At 41.6% G+C, this 20855-nt stretch overlaps 1 protein-coding gene across 1 annotated transcript in view; it reads right to left on the bottom strand.

The window, feature by feature from the left end:
* Nucleotides 1–20855, bottom strand: part of espn (espin) — a 215450-nt gene that overhangs the window by 4789 nt on the left and 189806 nt on the right. The window contains 2 exon segments of the mRNA XM_059952222.1: nt 2711–2722; nt 2831–2910. Of these exon segments, the coding sequence (XP_059808205.1) occupies nt 2711–2722; nt 2831–2910 (92 nt within the window).

Raw genomic sequence — 20855 nt, 5'->3', positions numbered from 1 at the left:
TTTGGCTATAGCCATTCGTGAATCACCTAATATTTTGGGTATTACTTGTGGGTAGGGGACGTATAAGTTATCATTATATGCTGATGATTTGTTACTATACATATCTGACCCTTAAAGGTCTATTCCTGCTATTTCATCCTTGCTTGCTCAGTTTAGTAACTTTTCTGGTTATAAATTGAATTTTAATAAGAGCGAATTATTTCTATTAAATATGCAAGTTCCAATTTATAAACATTTACCATTTAAAGTTGTTACAGATTATTTTACTTATTTAGGTATTAAAATTACTAAAAAACATAAAGATTTATTTAAAGCTAACTTTTTACCCTTAATTGACCAAATTAAGCAACTTGTTATCAGGTGGTCTCCACTATCTTCATCATTAGTTGGTAGAATTAATGCTATTAAGATGATGGTATTACCCAAATTCTTATATTTATTTCAAGCATTACCAATTTTTATTCCTAAATCTTTTTTTGATATTATTGACTCCAAAATACCTTCTTATCTGTGGCAGAATAAAAATCCTAGACTAGGCAAAAAATATTTACAGAAGCCTAAGAAGGAGGGTGGTTTGGCTTTGCCAAACTTGAGATTTTACTATTGGGCAGTTAATATACGATATTTAATATTTTGGACACAAGAATTGACTACAGCTGCTTGCCCACAATGGGTAAATTTGGAATGTAAATCTGTACAAGATTTTTCATTGTTTTCAATCTTAGGATTTTCACTTCCTTTTTCTTTATCTAAATTGAATAAACAAACAACTAATCCTATAGTCAAATACACATTGCGAATCTGGTTTCAATTTCATAAATTTTTTGGTTTGAATAAGTTTATTTTATCATGCCCTATAATATCTAACTATTTCTTTTGGCCCTCTTTTATGGATCAAGCTTTTCTTTTATGGAAAACAAAAGGTATAACATGTTTTCGTGATATGTTTTTGGATGATAGTGTTATGTCTTTTGAACAGCTATCTAATAAATATAATTTACCTAAAACCCATTTTTTTTAGATATTTGCAGGTTAGAAATTTTTTGTATAATGAGTTACAGTCTTTTCCGAAACTACGTCCATTGGACATTACGGAAAGAATTTTAGCTCTGAATCCTTGTCAAAAGGGTTTAGTAGCTGTCATTTATAATATGATTGTGAAAATACAGCCAGATGTCTCAGAAAAAATTAAAAAGGAATGGGAAGAAGAACTTCATTGTCTTACATCCACTGAGCAGTGGGAGAAAATTTTACTATTAGACAATTCGTCCTCTATTTGTGCTAAACATGCCCTAATACAATTTAAGGTTGTACATAGAGCTCATATGTCAAAGGATAAACTTGCTCGATTTTATTCTCATGTTAATCCAACCTGTGACAGATGTCATTCTGATATTGCCTCATTGACCCATATGTTTTGGTCTTGCCCTTGTTTACAAAATTACTGGAAAGATGTTTTCAGTATTATTTCAAGAGTTCTAAATATCAATTTCCAACCACATCCTTTGACTGCAATTTTTGGTTTACCAATGGTGGATAATAGTCGTTTATCCTCTTCATCTTGACGAATGATTGCATTTGTTACATTAATGGCCAGAAGATCTATTTTATTGAATTGGAAAGAAATTAATCCTCCAACTATATTTCAGTGGTTTTCTCAAACTATCTCTTGTTTGAGCTTAGAAAAAATTAGAAGTGTTGTTTTTGATCTTTCAGTCAAATTTGAAGAAACTTGGAGACCATTTATTCAACATTTTCATTTGAGTTAAATTGTCTTTTCCTAAACCTTACTTTTATTATCCTTAATTATTTGGATGGAGTTTCAGAGTTATTGGCACTACTGTATGTGTTTAACATTATGCAATGGCCCATGTTGGTTAGTGTTTTTTTTTCTTCTCTTTTTTTGTTTTTTTTTTCTTTTTGTTTCTTTAGTTCATAAATACTATGAGTTTGGGAGGCTATATATATTGATTATTATATATTTGAATGCCTACTTAAACTATCAATTACGTACTCTCAAACACTTTGTATTCATGTTTAATTTATGTTTGTTTAAAAATCAATAAAAAAATTTAAAAAGAAAGAAAACTATTACGAACATGGAGTGCAAACTCCACACCGTCTAATGAATGCCCTGCCACCACCAAGGTCTTATTGCTAAGACTGTGAGATGTTTACTGTTTACCTGTGCTGCGCACTTCAAATGCATTTTGAATTATATTTTATTAACTGATTTGTGCTAATATTTTGTCTAGTGTGCTGTGTGAGATATTGTGGTTGCACTGTGCTCTAGAGGAACTTTATTTCACTTGGTTCTACAGATGACAATAAACTTTGAACTTTAATAAGGAATTAAGAGTGTTCCATTAACACCAGGCCACAAACAAATCACTTTGTTCTGTGTTTATAAATTTCAAGATTCATGAATTTTGATTCTTGAAATACACAACTCATCGGGTAAATTACACTAAAATTAATTAATACGCAAACTCCCTATGAATGAATCACTGAAACTCCAACACAACTCAATATGGCTCTTTATCCTCCCTTGGATTTCTGGTTGGTAATCCGCTTGTTAACTGGATCATGGTTTTGTGGAGGAGGCAGTGAAACCTGTCCAAGTAAACCCCCAGTGAGATTTGCCCTTTACCAGAAATAGTTTTGTTCTGAGACTTACACTGGTCCTGAAAGTTAATGAAAGAACACCAACCTTTTCTGGTCCCTGGAAGGAAAAGGAAAAAAAAAGAGAAGATTAGTTCTTGCAAAAATACTTTAAGCCACATTGAAATATTGGACAAATGCTTCACTCAGAAATTCCAACATCAATTACCTTTCTTCGTTCATTTTCTTTTTCACTATGTCTCTCCTCCATGCGGGCAGGCTGGCTAAACGAGCTGCTTCTTGATCCTCCTGCATAGGAGAATTGGAGAGTTTAGTGCTTAGCTTACAGATTTAACTGTGGAATCTTACAGCTCAGCCCAATGTACGTGAGCTCCTACTCGTCTCCGATCTTTCTCTGTTTGCAGTCTTTGCTTCATTTTTCAGGTATTTATCCCAATTCTCTGCTGAAGATCAACTCCCCCAGACTTTCAGACAGAGCACTCCAGAGTAACACACACAAAATGCTGAAGAAACTCAGCAGGGGGCAGCATCTATGGAAAGGAATAAACAGTCAATGTTTTGGGCCGAGGGCCTTCATCTGGATTAAAAAAAGGAAGGGAGGGGGGAAGAAGCTAGAATGAGAAGATGGCGAGACATGAAGGAGTACAAATGAGAAAGTGGTAGGTGAATCCAGGTGAGGAGGAAGGTCGGTGAGTGGGGGAGGAGGATGAAGTGAGAAGCTGGGAGATGATACGGTAAAGGGCTGAAGAAGAAGGAATCTTACAGGAGAGAAAAGTGGACCACTCGATAAAGGGAAGGAGAAGGGGCACCAGAGGGAGATGATTGGGAGATGAGGAGAAGAGAAGGGGTAAGCTGGGAGCCAGAATGGGGAATGGAAAAAGAAGGGGCTGGCATGTAGCAAATCTAATTGCACAACATTATTACAATGCCAGCGACTCTGGTTCAATTCCCCCTGCTATCTGTAAGGAGTTTGTATGTTCTCTCTGTGACCACCCCCAGGTGCTCTGGTTTCCTCCCGCATTCCAAAGACCTGTGAGTTAGTGGGTTAATTGGGTACATGGGTGTAATTGGGCTCATTGGGCTGGAATGGTCTGTTACCGTGATGTATCTCTAAATAAATTCTAAAAATTCCTGGGAACCCCCTGCATAGTGAATCTATCAGCAACTACTGTATTAATAAGCACAAAAGGTTCTGCAGAAGTTGGAAATCTTGAAGAACACACACAAAGTGATACAGGAACTCAGCAGGTATGGAGAGGAATAAAGAATCGACGTTTTGGACCCTCATCAGGACTGAAACATCGATTGTTTATTCCTCTCCATAGATGTTGCCTGACCTGATGAGTTCCTCCAGCATTTTGTGTGTGTTTAGTAACTCCTAATATTGACACAATAATGTTACAAATTGAGGACACAATTAACAGGGCAAGCCATAGCATACACTCAGTGGCCACTTTATTAGGTGCCTAGTAAAGTTGCCACTGAATTTATTTCTGTACGTTCATGGTTGCTGCTGCTGTAGCCCATTCACTTCAAGGTTCAATGTGTTGTGCATTCAGAGATGCTCTGCTGCACACCACTGTAGTAACTAATAGTTATGTGAATTACTGTCACCATCCTATGAGCTTAAACCAGTCTGGCCATTCCCTTCTGACCTCTGCCATTACAAGGCATTTTTGCCCAAAGAACTGCCGCTCTCTGGATGTTTTTTTCTGTTTTCAAACCGTTCTTTGTAAACCCTAGAGACTGTTGTGCGTGAAAATCCTAAGGAATCGGTAGTTTCTGAGATACTCAAACCATCCCATCTGGCACCAACAATCATTCCAGGGTCAAAGTCACATTTTTTCCCCATTCTGATGTTGAGTCAGGACAACAACTGAACCTTTTGACCATGTCTGCATGCTTTTATGCATTGAGTTGCTGCCACATGATTGGCTGATTAGGTATGTGCATTAGCGAGCAGGTGTACAGGTGTAGCTGATAAAGTGATACTGAGTGTATTTCTCTAAGACCAGGTTTTCCCACTGCTTTTCTAATTCACTGCCCATCCAGTCCCCTTGTCCTGGGCTAACACCATATTATCTATTATTGATAGAATCTTTCTTCTAAACATAATAAAATAAAGAATGTGGAGAACCCAGAGAGAAAGTACAAATGTTTGTACACTGGAATGAGTTAAAAGTTAATTGACTATATTCAGTTAGTATATTAAGAACACATAATGCAAATTATCCAAATTTGTTGTACCTTTATTTCAAGTCGATAAGAAATCTAAGCTCCTGTGGTGTTTTCAATGACCTAATTAATAGGAGCACAATAATTAATGAGACTGTTCTGAAAGATGACACCTCAGTGATAAGCCATTATGCTGTGAGTACTGACTGACTTAACCTCACACTACAGAGGCCAGACTTGGACAGCCCCCACTGCTTTTTGATGGATTAATTGACAGTAAGATAAACTGGTCTTTCAATAATTAATTATTCCCCTGGGAATTGAAATAAGGTAAAAAAAAAGACTCAAGTGACCACCATAAGGAAGGCCACCAGTTAGGTCTAACTTTATTTCAAAATTACAGACCAGGTTTACATCAAATGACAGTCACTTTACTACAATACATCATGAAAACAATAACTTCTTCCTAACTTTTGCAAGATATCTTTTTTATAGATCATAATTATTTATTAAACGGAGGCCCGATACACTTTCTGAATTTTTTTTGCTAAACTGCATGCAAATTTCTTCCACTTCAAACTGCAAACACATCCTTGTTTCACAGGAGTATTGTCAGACAAGATTAATTGAGAGACACAAGAGGGTACATCAGGGCCATTGAGCAAAAGCCTGGTGGTGGGCCTTAATGAATATCTTTCAGGAGGAACAACAGGGAGGCTTTGGGAGGGAATACTGGAGCTTAACCCAAAGGCATGGCCACTGTCAGTGAAGCAAATGCATTTAGGGATGTCCAAGGGTTCAGAAGAGGAGGAAAGCAGATCTCAGAGGCTTAGAAAGAGTCTAGTCAATGCAGAGGCTTCTATCCCAATTCGAAGTTCTCTTATTTATGGTTCATCTTGATAAAAAAGATACTTGAAAGCTTCAAAGATTTGCCTATGGAAATCACAAACCTCAGATACTTTTGTGGAATGGAGACTCCTGATGTGGAATCTGGAGCAAACAAAAACCAAACTGCTAGAGGAACTTAATGGATCAGGCTGCACCTGAAGAGGAAAATGGACATTTGACATTTTGGGTTATGACTCTTCATCTGACCTGATTGAAGACTATCGACCCAAAATGTGGACTGTTTTCCTCTACGGATGCAGTCTGACTCACTGAAATCCTCCAGTAGTCAATTTTATCTCCTGATAGTCCACAAAAGGCTGCTTTGAGTAAACAATGCTACACCAGTTGTTAGGCAGTTGTCAGCTTTGCTTGATTAACACACTCTTGCCTTCAAGCCCCCTTCAGTGAATGGCAAATGACACTTACAACTCCATTGCCATGCTGAAGAACCACTGCATTGCCAGGATCCCACCTTTCAGATAACACATTAAGACAATGAGACGTAGGAGCAGAATTGGGCTATTTTCCCTGTTGAGTCTGCTCTGTCATTCGATCATGGCTGATCCATTTTCCCTCTCAACTCCATTCTCCTGCCTTTTCCCTGTAACTTCTGACACCCTTACTAATCAAGAACCTATTAACCTCCACTTTAAATATACCCAATGACTTGACCTCCACAGCCACCTGTGGGAATGAATTTCACAGATTCATCACCTTTTGGCTAACAAAATTCCTCCTCATCTCTGTTTGAAAGGGACATTTTTCTATTCTGAGGCTTTGCTGCCTGGTCCTAGACTCTTCAATTGCTTGAAACATCCTAACCTTAACTGGTCCCTCATACGGACAAAGGCTAATGTGCCACTATTATGGCCACTGTTCAGAGTCTGACCAACCCACAACTAACTGCTGTAGCTTATGCTTTGGATATTTGCTGCTTTAATGTCTCTTGACAACTTTTAGTCCATTTAAGTTTGAACACTTCAAAGAATGTAGTCACAACTTTGTAAATACTGTAAATATTTCCAAACAAGCTTGGTAATCTGATGCGTGCTTTGGTTCACCATGCCAGTGTATGCTAGTGACAAGAATTTCACAATGAGATGGAAAGGAAAGCTTAAGTTTCAAAGTACACTTATTATCAAAGTATGTATGCAGTATCCAACCCTGAGATTCGTCTTCCCACAGCCATGAAACAAAGAAACATCATGGAACCCTTTCAAAGAAAATGTCAAACCCAAAAACGCAAAAAAATGAACACAGAAAAAAAATACACAGAATATAAAACATCAAACTGCAGAGTCATTTAAACAGTCTAGAAATGTTCAGTTCAGTTCAACTTAACTGTGTTTTTGCTGACTGCAGGCCACAGAACCAGTCCGCCCTGATCAAAATCGCACAAAATAAATCACCAGGAACTAGAAACGCATAAAAGGGATTGAAATACTGTTCTCTATTGGTGTGCTGATGATGGGAAGAAGAGAGACATTATGATTCTAGGGCCTCCAGTATGTGGTTAATCTGTGCCAAAGAAGAAATTCGAGCACAACTCTTAGAGAAGTTCTATTATTCACAGGTCGCAGAGATTCCTACTGAACAGCAGCAAGAATTCCTATCAAGCCAGTGGAGACAAACAACTCACAATTTAAAGAGGATGTGATTGTTCCTTGTAGATATGTGTCGACTTACTTAATGGCACAAAGAAATAACTGGGGATTATTAAGAAAAAAATTGTTTCTCCAAATAGTTTGAGGTGTGGTCAAAGTATCTATTCTCGATAAGACTTACAAACCCAGGAGATTCAAACACACGGATAACACTGGTAACAATTGGTCTGACACATCCCTGGTAAGAGAGAGGGAACACAAACCAATCCTCAAAGAGGGATCAGAAGTGGAGAGAGTGAGTAATTTTGAGATCCTGGGTGTCAATATCTCTAAGGACCTAACCTGGACAAAACATACTGATGCAGCTATAACAAAGATGAGACAGTGGCTACATTTCATTAGGAGTTTGAGAAGATTTTGTTTGTCACTACTTCTACAGATGTGCTTTGGAGATCATTCTGATTGGCTGCATCACTGTCTGGTATGGGGGTGGGGAGGGAGGCTACTGCACAAGATCGAAGTTGCAGAAACTTGTAAAATTAGTCAGCTCCGTTACGGATACCAGCCTCTGCAGTATTAAGACGTCTTCAAGGAGTGGTGCTTTCGGAAGATGGTGTCCATCGTTAAAGATCCCCATCACCCAGGACATGCCCTCTTCTCATTGTTACCGTCAGGAAGGAGGTACAGAAGCCTGAAGACACACACTCAATGATTCAGAAACAGCTTCTTCCCCTCTGCCATCCAATGGACATTGAACCCAAGAACACTACCTCACTCCTTTTTTATTTCTGTTATTTTGCCCTACCTACTTTAATAGACATATATATACTTAAGGTAACTCAGTTTTTTTCTCTATGTTCATTTATCATGTACTGCTGCTGTAAAGTTAACACATTTCATGACATACAATGATATTAAATCTATTCTGGTTCTGATTCAGGCAGCTGCATGACTGCCCGGTTTGGAAATTGCTCCATCTGGGATCGCAAGACCCTGCAGCGGATAGTGAGGTCAGCTGAGAAGATCATCGGGGTCTCTCTTCCCACCATTACGGACATTTACACTACGCACTGCATCCGCAAAGCAAACAGCATTATGAAGGACCCCACGCACCCCTCATACAAACTCTTCTCCCTCCTGCCGTCTGGGAAAAGGCACCGAAGCATTTGGGCTCTCACGACCAGACTATGTAACAGTTTCTTCCCCGAAGCCATCAGACTCCTCAATACCCAGAGCCTGGACTGACACCAACTTACTGCCCTACTGTCTTGTTTATTATTTATTGTAATGCCTGCACTGTTTTGTGCACTTTATGCAGTCCTGGGTAGGTCTGTAGTCTAGTGTATTTTTTTTCTGTGTTGTTTTTTACGTAGTTCAGTCTAGTTTTTGTACTGTGTCATGTAACACCATGGTCCTGAAAAAACATTGTCTCATTTTTACTATGTATTGTACCAGCAGTTATAGTCAAAATGACAATAAAAGTGACTTGACTTGACTTGATTTCCCAGTTTCTGAGGAAGTGTTTACATGGCCGGAAATTCCCTGGAAAAGAGATCCTCCACACTGCATGTTCTTTTCGGCCGGACGTCTTGCTTCATAACATTGTCTTTGTTTCCAGCTCCCCAGATCATAGAGATCTCCACTTTCTAGTCTACAAACAGTTTGGCGGAGGCAAGGGCTCCAAGATGTTCTACCTTGTCGATGACCTCTTCACAGACAGGCCCGTTTGGTGAGGTCTTCCCTTTACTCTTCTCCGGCCGTGACCGGTTTTTGATAGAGATGATTCCTCCCCTTGTGTATCCCAGAACTTGAAAAAGTAAGGCACAAGAAGAGAACTTACCAGCTTGTGCTCTCCTCTTTGGGAAAGCGAAGAATGAGATGGAATAAGAGGAAAAAAACAGTTGCCATGCGCAGACTGGATCTGATCAGGCTTTCGTGATCTCATGAACAACTAAGTCAAATGGGAATTGCATTTTTAACTGCGAGGACGCTAAGTATGTGGAACACATTTCAATACAAATTATGAAACAAAGATCAAGTCTATAGAAAGGACTGACCATGTTCCTCTGAACAAGTGATATCCAATATCCACTGATTATTGATCCCATTGGCCATACAATATAAAATGTCATGAGCTGAGCTGATGTCATTGAATTCCTGAAGTGACATCAGGTGACCAGATTGGCAGATACAGAAAACCACCAGCTACAGACTGAGTTCAAGGTTCAAAGATCAAAGTAAATTTATTATCAAAGTACATAACGTCACCGTGTACAACCCCAAGATTCATTTTCTTGCGGGCATGCTTAATAAACCCAATGACCATAATAGAATCAATGAAAGACCATAACAGGGCGGGCAACCGGTGTGCAAAAGACAACAAACTGTGCAAGTACAAAAAGAAATAAAATAATAAAATGATAATAATAAATAAGGAAGCAATAAGTATCGGGAACACGTGATTAAGAGTCCTTGAAAGTGAGTCCACAGTTTGTGGGAACAGTTCTGTGATGGGGTGAGTGAATTTAACCCCTTTGGTTCAGGAGCCTGATGGTTGAGGGGTAATTACTGTTCCTGAATCTGTTGGTGTGGGATCTGAGGCTTCTGCACCTTCTTCCTGATGGCAGTAGTGAGAAGAGAGCATGACTTGGGTGGTGGGATTCACTGATGATGGATGCTGCTTGCCCGTCACAATGCCCCGTTGTAGGTGTGCTCAATAGTGGGGAGGGCCTTACCTGCGATGAACCCATGAGGATTTTGATGAAAGATCATTCATATCAAACTATTTTTACAAATACTTCCAGAACCTACTGTTCATATCTTAGAAAATACGATGTGATTTTTGTAATAAGATCAGTGATGCTAATAAGATCAGTGGGACAAATAATGCTGTCAGCATACTTCATTATACTTCAGGCAACACACACAAAATGCTGGAGAAACTCAGCAGGACAGGCAGCACCTATGGAAAAACGTGGACTTGGAGAGGATGTTTTCTATGGTGGGAGTGACTAAGACTAGAGGACACAGCCTCAGATAGAGGGGTGCGGAGGAATTTCTTTAGCTAGAGAGTGGTGAATCTGTAGAATTTGAAGGCCAAGTATGCATGATTAAATCAGAGGTTGATAGATCCTTGAATGGGATACGGGGAAAAGGCAGGAGATTGGAGCTGAGAGGAAAGTTGGATCAGCCATGATGAAATGGCAGAGAACTTGATGGGCCAAATGGCCTAATTCTGCTCCCATACGGTGCCTTTAAAAAGTATTCAACACCCTTGGAAGTTTTCACACCCCTCACACCCAGGTACTTACCCAAATTTCTCTTAAGTGCTAAAGTGAACCGTATCTACCCCTTCTGCTGGCAGCTTGTTCCACGCTCTCACCAACCTCTGATTAAAAAATTCTCCCCTCATTGTTCGTCTTAAACATTTTGCCTTTCACCCTTAACCTCTAGTTCTGGTCTCATCCAAGCTCGGTGCTTGCAGTTATTTCTATACCCCTCGTACTTTTATATACCTGTACCAAGGTACAGTGAAGAACTTGGTTTTGCGTGCCTTCCATACAGGTCGTTCCACAGCAATGGTGCACAAAGGAAAGCAAAATCAAATGGAGGATACAGTGTTACAGTTACAGAGAGAGTGCAGAGGAGGCAGACAACGAGGAGCAAAGGCTGCGATGAGGAAGATCGTGAGGTCAAGAGTCCATCTATTTGTACAGGAGGTCTGTTCAATGGTGGTATCCTGACCTTGGGTCTGTAAGTCTACAAGTTCGCTGAGGAACTTGGAGGCCCAGTTTCTGTGAGTCTACTGGAGGCCTGGAGGTGGCCTGCCTGAGGTTGTAGTGCTGTCGACGTGTGTGAGTGGTTGAGTGTGAGGAGGAAAGGGGCTTGTTTTGCCATTGCCGTCGTTCTGTTGTCGTTGTTGCTCTGCCGAACACTGCGGGCACGCTACGTCGGTGCCGGAGTGTGTGGCGACACACTTGTGGGCTGCCCCCCGGCACACCCTGGAGTGTGTTGGATTACTAACACAAACGGTACATTTCACTGTATGCATTGACGTATATGTGATGAATGAATCTGCACATGAACCTGAATGTTCTATCAGTGGGATAAAACAAGGGCATCGGGCCTACCTCACCTCCGTCTCTTCTAGCCAGGGTCACTGGATATCCCCTGAGATGGAAATCCTGCCTGATCATCGCTTCTAACTGTAGGGATCCTGATATGAATTCATTGATCCTGGGTACAGTCTATCATTCAGTGTGCAGACTGAGAATTAAATATGGAGCCTTTAGGCCTATTTAGTTTAACACTGTACCCTGCAAACTTATTTGTATATTTTAATAAAATATATAATTACACGTATCATTTGCACCTTACAGTTGTCAGCCAGAAACTAGCTTCAGTAAGGTTGTGTCTAACCACCTACTGGCAGGGTTCAAAGCTTTGCCATTTTCATAGGTGTGGAATGTAATGCTCTGATTGTGCCAATAATCAGGGTTCAATTCCCACCGCTGTCTGTAAAGGGCTTGTACGTTCTCCCCATGACCGCGTGGGCTTTCCCAGGGTGCCCTGGTTTTCTCCCACATTCCAAGGGTGTAGGGGTTAGGGTTAGTGAGTTGTGGGCATGTGCTGGAAGCGTTGTGACATGTGTGGGTGGGCAGCACATACTTGGACTGGTTGTTGACACAAATAAAGCATTTCACTATAGGCTTCAATGTATATGTGACAAAAGAAGCTAATAATCATCTTTACTGATGTGCCGGCTGTTAACCACATTGTGGCAACCAGCAAAAGAGGCCGTGTAAGGAGGGGTGGGGGAAGGAACTCATTGATATCTGTCAGCAAGAGGTGTGATGGAATACTCCACCCTTTTCCGTTGACTGCAACTCTGACAATACTCTGCTTGACACCTTCCAGAACAAAGCAGCCCCATTGATTCAAAGCCAGAGTCAAAGTAAATTTATTATCAAAGTACATCTGAGGTGCATTTTCTCAAAGATACTCACAGTAAGTACAAGGAAACAAAATAAAAAAACAAGAAAAAGAATAATGATAAGTGTATAAGCAATAAAAATCAAGAGCATGAGATGAAGAGTCCTTGAAAGTGAGTTCATAGGTTGTAGGAACAGTACAGTGATGGGGCAAATGAAATTACCCCCTCTGGTTCAAGGGCCTGATGGTTGAGTGGTAATAACAGTTCTTGAACCTGGTGGTGTCATCCCCTTGACCGTACTAAGTGTTTAGCTTATCTCCCATTGCTGTACATTGTTGAGTACAGCACTTAGCCTCTCCCAAACTCACAACGTCTATTGTCCTGTGGGTTAAGGCCACTTTCAGTTTCATCCAAATTCTTGTAGGGAGCACCCGGAGGAAACACACACGATCATGCGTTCATCCTGAGCCTCCGTGGGTGAGGACAAGAGGTGTCAAAAGATGTGAAAGGGGCGATATAAATGAAAACTATACTTGGCTTTCAAAGGATTTTTCTAGATTTATTCTCATTGTGGGAGTGAAGAGCAACAACTTTTAATTTAACTGAAAATAAATGGTCAATAAAAGGGAAAATGTTGCAATTCTTGAAATCTTCCCTTCTCCTTATTCCAAGTTGTCAAGACAAAAGGTTCAGGAAACCTGGATAATGTGGGACGAGTCTGTGGCAAGGTGAAGCTCCCTCCTCCTCCCCCTTTACCCTCCCTATTCAAGGGCATTGATGGAAAGGTGGTTTCCAGTGGAGATGGATAATTTCACTCCAGTTCCCAACAGGAAAATCCCAAGTCCTTCTCGTACTGAAACAAACAATAAATAAATTATTCCTTAGCTCCAGAGGGAATTGTAATGAATTTATGTAAAGGTAACCAAGCTGCCTCAAGATGAATCTTGGAGGATTAAGGGACCTCAGTGGAATTCAAGCCTTTTCACAGCTGGTAAAGTCAGGAATGCAGGTTGTCCTGGGAACGTAGCCAACCACTGTGTGGAGGGAAGGCAACACCTCACCTACACTCCCGATACCTGTCCAAGCGGTTACAAATCATTCTGCGCAATATACTTATTGTGTTCACCCACGTCCCAGTCTGTCCCCAGAATCTTTAGCCCCTGGAGCCACGTTGTTAACACTCGGAAGCAGCCGTACACAAAAGCAACAGAACTCTTCAAGGATGGAACATTGTGGAGGCTGAGCCGGTTTTCAGAGAATAAACACCAGGTGGCAGCACTGACACTGGAGCGAGGAGCCCAATTGGTGAGGTCAACTCCTAACCTACTAAATTATAGGAAAGGATGCATGTGTGTAGGCCAGGTGCAAACTGACCTATGATCTTCCCCATCTAGAGCAAATAAACATCTTCAAGCTTTATAAACACAAGAGATTTTGCAGATACTGGGAATCTTGAGCAGCACACGCAAAATGCTAGAGGAACTCAGCAAGTCAGGCATTAAATAATTGATGTTTCAGGCTGAAATCTTTCATCAGGCCTGGAAAGGAAGGAGGGAGAAGCCAGAGTAAGAAGGTGAGGGAGGGGAAGGAGTACTAGCTGGTAGGTGATAGGTGAGACCAGGTGAGGGGAACAGTAGATGGGTGGGGGAAGGGGATGAAGTGAGAAGCTGGGAGGTGATAGGTGGAAGACTTAAATGCCTGAAAAAGGAATCAGATAGAGGACCGTGGACCACAGAAGAAAGGGAAGGAGGAGGGAGGTGATGGGCAGGTGAGGACAAGGAATGAGAGGGGAACCAGAATGGGGAATGGAAACAGAGAGAAGGAGGAGGGGAAAGAAATTTCTGGAAGTTAGAGAAATCAGTGCTCACGCCATCAGGTTTGAGGCTACTCAGAATGAATATGGAGTGTTGCTCATCGAGGCATCATCGTGACAGCAGAGAAGACCATGGACTGAGATATCGGAATGAAATGGGAAATTGAATTGAAAGGGGTGGCCACTGGAAAATCCCACCTTTTGTGGTGGACGGTCATCAGGCTGTGTCTCACTGACGTCGAGGAAGCTGCACTGAGACTACCAGATACAGTAGATGACATTGATTCGCTCTTCAAGCATAACTCTGTCTGGGTCCGACTGGCCAATGCTTTCCTTTCAAAATATTTTTGTAGCGTTTTGCCCTGATACATAACGCCCCACAAATTCTAACTTAAAACAATGTGCAGCCTTCTCTATAAAGCTCAAATAATTTTTATGATCCAACTGTATGTGTTTTAGTCAAAGGAAGATTTTGTAAAGTCTCAAGAATCAAGAGAGATACCTTGATGAGGAGCACAGGTAATTGAATTAGGTAAGATTCATTTTATCCATTTAAACAATCCCTAACTTTATCTTGAAAAATAATCCAGTTGACATCCTTTCAAAAAGTGACACTGTATGTAACACATATGTTTCAGATACTAATCAAAGCTCATTCTTCTAAATAAAATAACGAAGATAAAGGAAACTCATAAGCAATTCAAAGCATGCAATTATGACAAAAACAGAATAAATTGCATTAGATTTATGATTTGAAAGCAAAACCTTCGGTGCAGAAATTTGCCTTTCGCCGTTAATGGAGGACACGTGAGAACATCAGCCATCGGTTCCTTCAATCTAAAGCAGGGGATCCCAATCTGTGGTCCACAAACCCCTTGCTTAATGGTATTGGTCCATGGCATAAGAAAAGGTTGGGAACCCCTCATCTAAATATTTTCTTCTACCTCTGTGTGATGAAACCTGCAGAGAGCCGTCCAACCAGAGGCCACTATTTAGTGCAGACACCAAAAGACGTTTCTCTGCCTACAAACTGCGCCTTAAATAAAAACAGGCAGAATGACAAGCAGTGTGAGAAGGTACAAAACAACGCGGATGATGACTGCAAACAGCGGAGGCTTCTATTTCACTGCTCTGTTAAACGGTTTCTCATTCAATCTAATACCAATCTTCAGCAATGCGTCTCAAGTAAGGAATGACTGAATTGTGGAAAGGAAATGAGGGGCAAAAAGCAGGGGCAGGATCCCTGAGCATATACACACTGGTCTAATTCACGTTACAATAATTGCGTTAATGGTCCTTTTACATTTTATTAGTTTCCTTTGCCTCAAGGTTCTCCTTTCTCCTTCCTCTCTCCTAAGCTTAGAGAGCAGGGATGAAATCACGTTCCTGAGAGCAAGTTTTGACAGACTGGTTATCAGCAGAGTGTATTAGGGACAACACAAGCTCTCCTTGCACCTGACCCTTGCAGAACTGAATTACTGGAGGAACATGCACAAAATGCTGGAGGGACTCAGCAAGCTGGGCAGTATCTATGGAGGGAAATAAACAGTTAACGTTTCAGGCTCATACCCTTCATCAGGACTGGAGAGAACACGGGCAGAAGCCAGGAAAAGAAGGTGGGGGAGTGGAAAGAGTACAAGCTAGCAAGTGACAGCTGAGACCAGGTTTGGGAGGGGGTGGAACTAGGTGGGGCGGGAGTGGGGTGATGAAGTGAGAAGCTGGCAAGTGATAGGTGGAAAAGTGAAGAACTGAAGAAAAAAGAATCTGATAGGAGAAGACGGTGGACCACAGAAGAAAGGGAAGGAGGAGGGGAAGCAGTGGGAGACGATGGGCTAGTAAGAAAAAGAGAAGGTGTAGGTGGGAGACCAGAATGGGGAATGATAAAAGAGATGAAAAGTACCAGAAGGTAGAGAAATCAATGTTCACACCCTCAGGTTCGAGCATCTACAGAACATGTTACATTTATGAATGATTTGAGAAGAATCTTTGACTAATTAGTCCTTAGCCTCAGGAATATGCTTTCATAAAGAAGACGAGGAAGGGCTGCAGTGGTTTTTGTTGAGATTCAGCTGTTGCAAAATCCAGGAACAGACACTAAGAAGTGTACCAAAGTTTGGTGCAGTTTTACAAAGCCTTGGTTGGGGAACACAGGATAGAACCCTCCTATCATTGTATATCAAGGAGCTGGAATCAATGCAAAACCTTGAAAAAAATGTAATATCACAGAACCTACACTGGAAGTGGAGTGATACTGCTAGAACATCCATGTATGTAAACAGCAACATTTAGATGGCAGTGAGGACTATCTTTATGTATTTTATCAATAAAGTATTTTTGAAACAAGTTTTATATTTTTTATGCATTAATGCTGTCTTTATTTTCCTTTCGGCATCCATTGATTGATGTCATACACCACTAAACCAACACTGTGTACTTCAAGGGTTAAAAAAAAAGGGGCCCCACCTTTTCTGCATTTCACAAGGTCCACTCTCAGATCACAATTCCAGCCTGAGGGGATAGCATGGCAGCATAGCTCCAAGATCTGGGTTCAATTCGCGCTGCTGACTGTAAGAAGTTAGTATGTTCTCCCCGTGACCGCATGGGTTTCCTCCGGGTGCTCCGGATTCCTCCCACACTCCAAAGATGTACAGATTAGGGTTAGTAATTTGTGGCATGCTCTGTTGGCGCCTAAAGTGTGGCGGTATTTTCAGGCTGCATTCATTGCTGTGTTACTCGTTAATGCAAACAATGCCTTTCACTGTACATTTCAAAGTTTCAATGTAACATGACAAATAAGACTCATCTCTCTAACATCCGTTGGTCAACGAATATATTGAGAAACTATACCACAGCATTTATGTCAAACTTCAATAATTCAATGGTTCCAATTAATGGTTCAATTGTAGAATTGTCCTTTAACAATAACAGATAAGTTAATGTTTTAAATTTGCACTGGTCAGAAAACAGGATTATCCATCGGACTTTCTGGTGCGCACTCTCATCAGAGGCGGAATCCAGAAAGCCAGATGCCCTGTAAGGTGATACAGTGATGTGTTTCCCCAAAATATCAGCACTGCCTCAATGTTATAAACTTGAGCTGAGATTATAACATCCACCGACTATACGAGAAGGAAACCAAGTTATAAATGACCTGATGTTTGAGTACTGAGAATAGTGGGCAAGTTTACAACTTGGGCAGCCTGACAGTGCAGCACTTAGCATAACCCTAATACAGTGCCAGTGACCCAGCTTCAGTTCCACTTCTCCCCTGTGACAGTGTAGGATTCCTCTGGGCGCTTTGGATTCCTCCCACAATCCAAAGCTGTATGAGTAAGGGTTGGTACGTTGTGTGCCATGCTATGTTGGCACTGGATGCATAGCAAAGACGCCCACGTTAGTAGGTTAATTGATCATATTGGTGTAATTGGGCTTGTTGGATTGGAGAAGCCTATTATCGTGCTGTATTTTAAAATAATAAATGAATAAATAACACTGGCCTAGAATTTCTCAAATCCTGAAAAGAGGGAAGTTCCATAACTATCCCTTCACTTTGCGTCCGAATTAAGGAAGGCTTCAGAGAAGGGGAGGCGAGTGAAGCTTGCAAAGGGCTTGCGCCTTTGTACAGAGAGGGTGAAACAGTTCTCCAGTTTCACACTCGGTGTTCCTGTGCATCACGTGTGAGGACATTCACAGAGAAACCAGATCAAGGCAGGATGGACTCCCACCACTGCTTTGAAGGCTTTTCAGATAACGCCAGGGACTGCAGCAACAAAGGGACAAAATTGGCCAGGAAATGGAAGACAAAGAGCTGTGATGTGTTTGTTTCCTCAAACTGAGGGGAACTATATAATGGAGTTCCATAAGGTACCATACCACAGCTTATTGAAAGATCTGAAACAACGGACAGTGGACGTTTGTCGAGGACGTTAATGAACTATTACCAGTAGGTACAATACATAATTGGGTCTGGACAGGGAAATTACTAATTGGAGCAATCGTGTGGACACAGGAACTCAGTGCTGAGATGGTTTATGTTTGTGATCCTCTCTCACCAATTTCCTGCTCCCCACCCCCCGCCAAGCCAGGGCTGTTCCTCTGATACAACGTCCCCTCCAATCTGGTACTGCCTGACTTCCTCTCCCTGTCTACAGTAGCCTGCCCACTCAATACTTCCCACCATTTCCAGTATTTGGTGGCCAGCTTCCGAAGAGTCTCTCTCAGAAATTTTATCAAGGTCCATCCAAGATCTTTCTCTGCTGCAGTCTTGTCTAATCTACTACATTTGGTAATTCATTCCTCCCAGTCTACATGAAAATAAAACAGAAGATGTCAGAAATCCAAGAAAAAAACCCAGAAAATCATGGGAGATACTTAGCAGGTCAGGCAGCATCTGTCAAAAGAGCGAAAGGTACATTTCAGGTCAAAGTCCCTTTGTCCGAACAGGCATTCACCTGAAATGTTAACTCTTTTTCCATAAATACTGGCTGACCTGCCGCGTGTTTCCACCATTTTCAGCGTTCTCTTTTCCTTTGTTTCTTCACCACTGCGTACCTTGAAGAATCATGTTGCATCTTTCTTCTATATGGGTGGGCTCCATCTGGATTCAAAGAGAAGGCGTGTGGGATCAACAATCCACTCACACACATCCCCATAATACAATGATGGGTGTTTTAAGTTCTTTACAAGAGGAAATGGATCTATTTCAAAATAAGACAGGAAGAAATAACTAGGCCTCATTTGGTTTGGACCACATTGGGTGATGTGTTTGCTGTAAAAGCAAACCCAAGGAAGGAATGCAGTCCAAGTCACGTTCAGCACACACAAAATGCTGGAGGAACTCAGCAGGCCAGGCAGCATCGATGGAAAAAAAAGTACAGTCAATGTTTTGGGCTGAAACCCTTCGGCAGGACTGAAGAAAAAGAGATGAGTAGATTTGAAAGGTGGTGGAGGAAAGAGAGAAACATAAGGTGATAGGTGAAACTGGGAGGGGCAGGGATGTAGTTAAGAGCTGAAAAGTTGATTGGTGAAAGAGATACAGGGCTGGAGAAGGGTGAGTCCGGTTGGAGAGAACAAAGAGCCATGGATGAAAGAAAATGGGGGAGGAGCACCAGAGGGAGGCGATGGACGGGCAAGGGGAGAAGGTGAGGGAGGGAAAAGGGGATGGGGAACGATGAAGGCGGGGGGCATTACTGGAAGTTTGAGAAATCAACAGGTTGGAGGCTACCCAGACGGAATATAAGGTGTTGTGTGCCAGCAGGCTGGAGGCTACCTTCCCCCACTTTTAAAATCTACTCATCAGCATTTTTTTCCTCCAGTCCTGCTGAAGGGTTTCGGTCTGAAACAGCGACCGCACTTTTTTCCCATAGGTGCTGCCCGGCCTGCAGAGTTCCTCCAGCATTTTGTGTGTGTTGCTTGGATTTCCAGCATCTGCAGATTTTCCCTTTACTGAGACCAAGCCACTTAGGTCGTTAGTTCACTGTGGCCATACATGATGCCAAATAACCAGAGTAAACTAGGGAATTAACTGGAACAGTAGTGGATTAGGATACCTGTGAAACTGGTTTGTCCACAAAATTCTCACCAAACCAGGAATAAGGCGAACTTCTCTCAATGACAGAAGATGTGGGTACTGTTGGTGTAGTCAGTGTAAACCTGGAAATTTTACTACTGGTATTTGGCTTATCCACACAAAGACAGTTTAATTAGTGTCTAAGGATGGAGTTAAAAACCACTGACTTGTGTTTTCACTCAGAACAAAATAAGTTTTACAACTGTTGGAATAGTTTTTATAACTTGTGTCTGTCTACTTCCAAATTAAATAGATACTTGAAACTGATGCAGACTAAAGCCTCTCATCCTTGGCCACCAATGGCTCCAGAGCGAGGGGGTCACCATCTCGCTGTGAAGGATCAGCCTTTCAGGAAGAAGAGAGAAAAAAGCCATAGGACAGTGAGTCTCTGGGCTGCAGAGGCTAGGTTGGTGAGTACGGTCAGGACAGAAGACGGTAGGTATTTGGGCATTTGGGCCAGTTGGTTATTACACTATTGTAAAAGATCAGCCATGATTCTATTCACTAGTAGAGCAGGCATAAGGAACTGAATTGCCCAGCCCTGCTTCCATTTGCTATGTTCAAAATGGTTTTACTCACATCTTCAATCCTTCCCCGAGCATAATCTCCCCTTCTTGGAAATTAGCTGCCCTTTCCATTACCACATGAGCTACCTGGTTCAAGCCAAGAACACAAATTCATCAGTTTAAATATCAAATAACTCTGCTTCTTTCGCCTTCCAGAATGAAAAACTTCGATCAATATATCGACAAATCTCTTTGTTACAGAATTCTCCAAGTTCGGAGATGAGCTGAATTGAATCTTCTCTAATTTTGACTCCTTCGATCGTGTCATCTCCAGTATCATCACTGGCAGGGAGATTGACTGTGTTACTCATAAATGACTCCTGCGCAGATAGCTCTGTTGCCTGCAGCTCTGCCTGCTTGTTCTGGGAGGTTGCATTGTGCTGGTGAGAAACATCTAATTCAACTCTCTCTCCAAAGAACTGCTGCTTAATATCTTCAAATCCATCGCTCCAGTCTCGATTCCCAGACTCGACCTCTTCCATGACCACTTTGTGAAATCGCCGAATCAGCTCCCAAGGGTGGCTCCCCAGGCGATCAAACATCTCGTAGCAAAGAATGTGCCGAAACTTCCGCTCGGCTCGGGACATGTTCATGTCCAGTAACTGGAAGTACCCAAGCATGAAGAGATCAAGACTCAAGCTGTTGTAATCAACAGGCACACCATTCACATGAGGAAGAAAATGTT

This window comes from Hypanus sabinus, chromosome 27 (genome assembly GCF_030144855.1).
Source record: "Hypanus sabinus isolate sHypSab1 chromosome 27, sHypSab1.hap1, whole genome shotgun sequence".
NCBI lineage: Eukaryota > Metazoa > Chordata > Chondrichthyes > Myliobatiformes > Dasyatidae > Hypanus > Hypanus sabinus.
The sequence above is the reverse complement of the archived record's forward strand: the minus strand, read 5'-3'. Positions and strand labels throughout refer to the sequence as shown.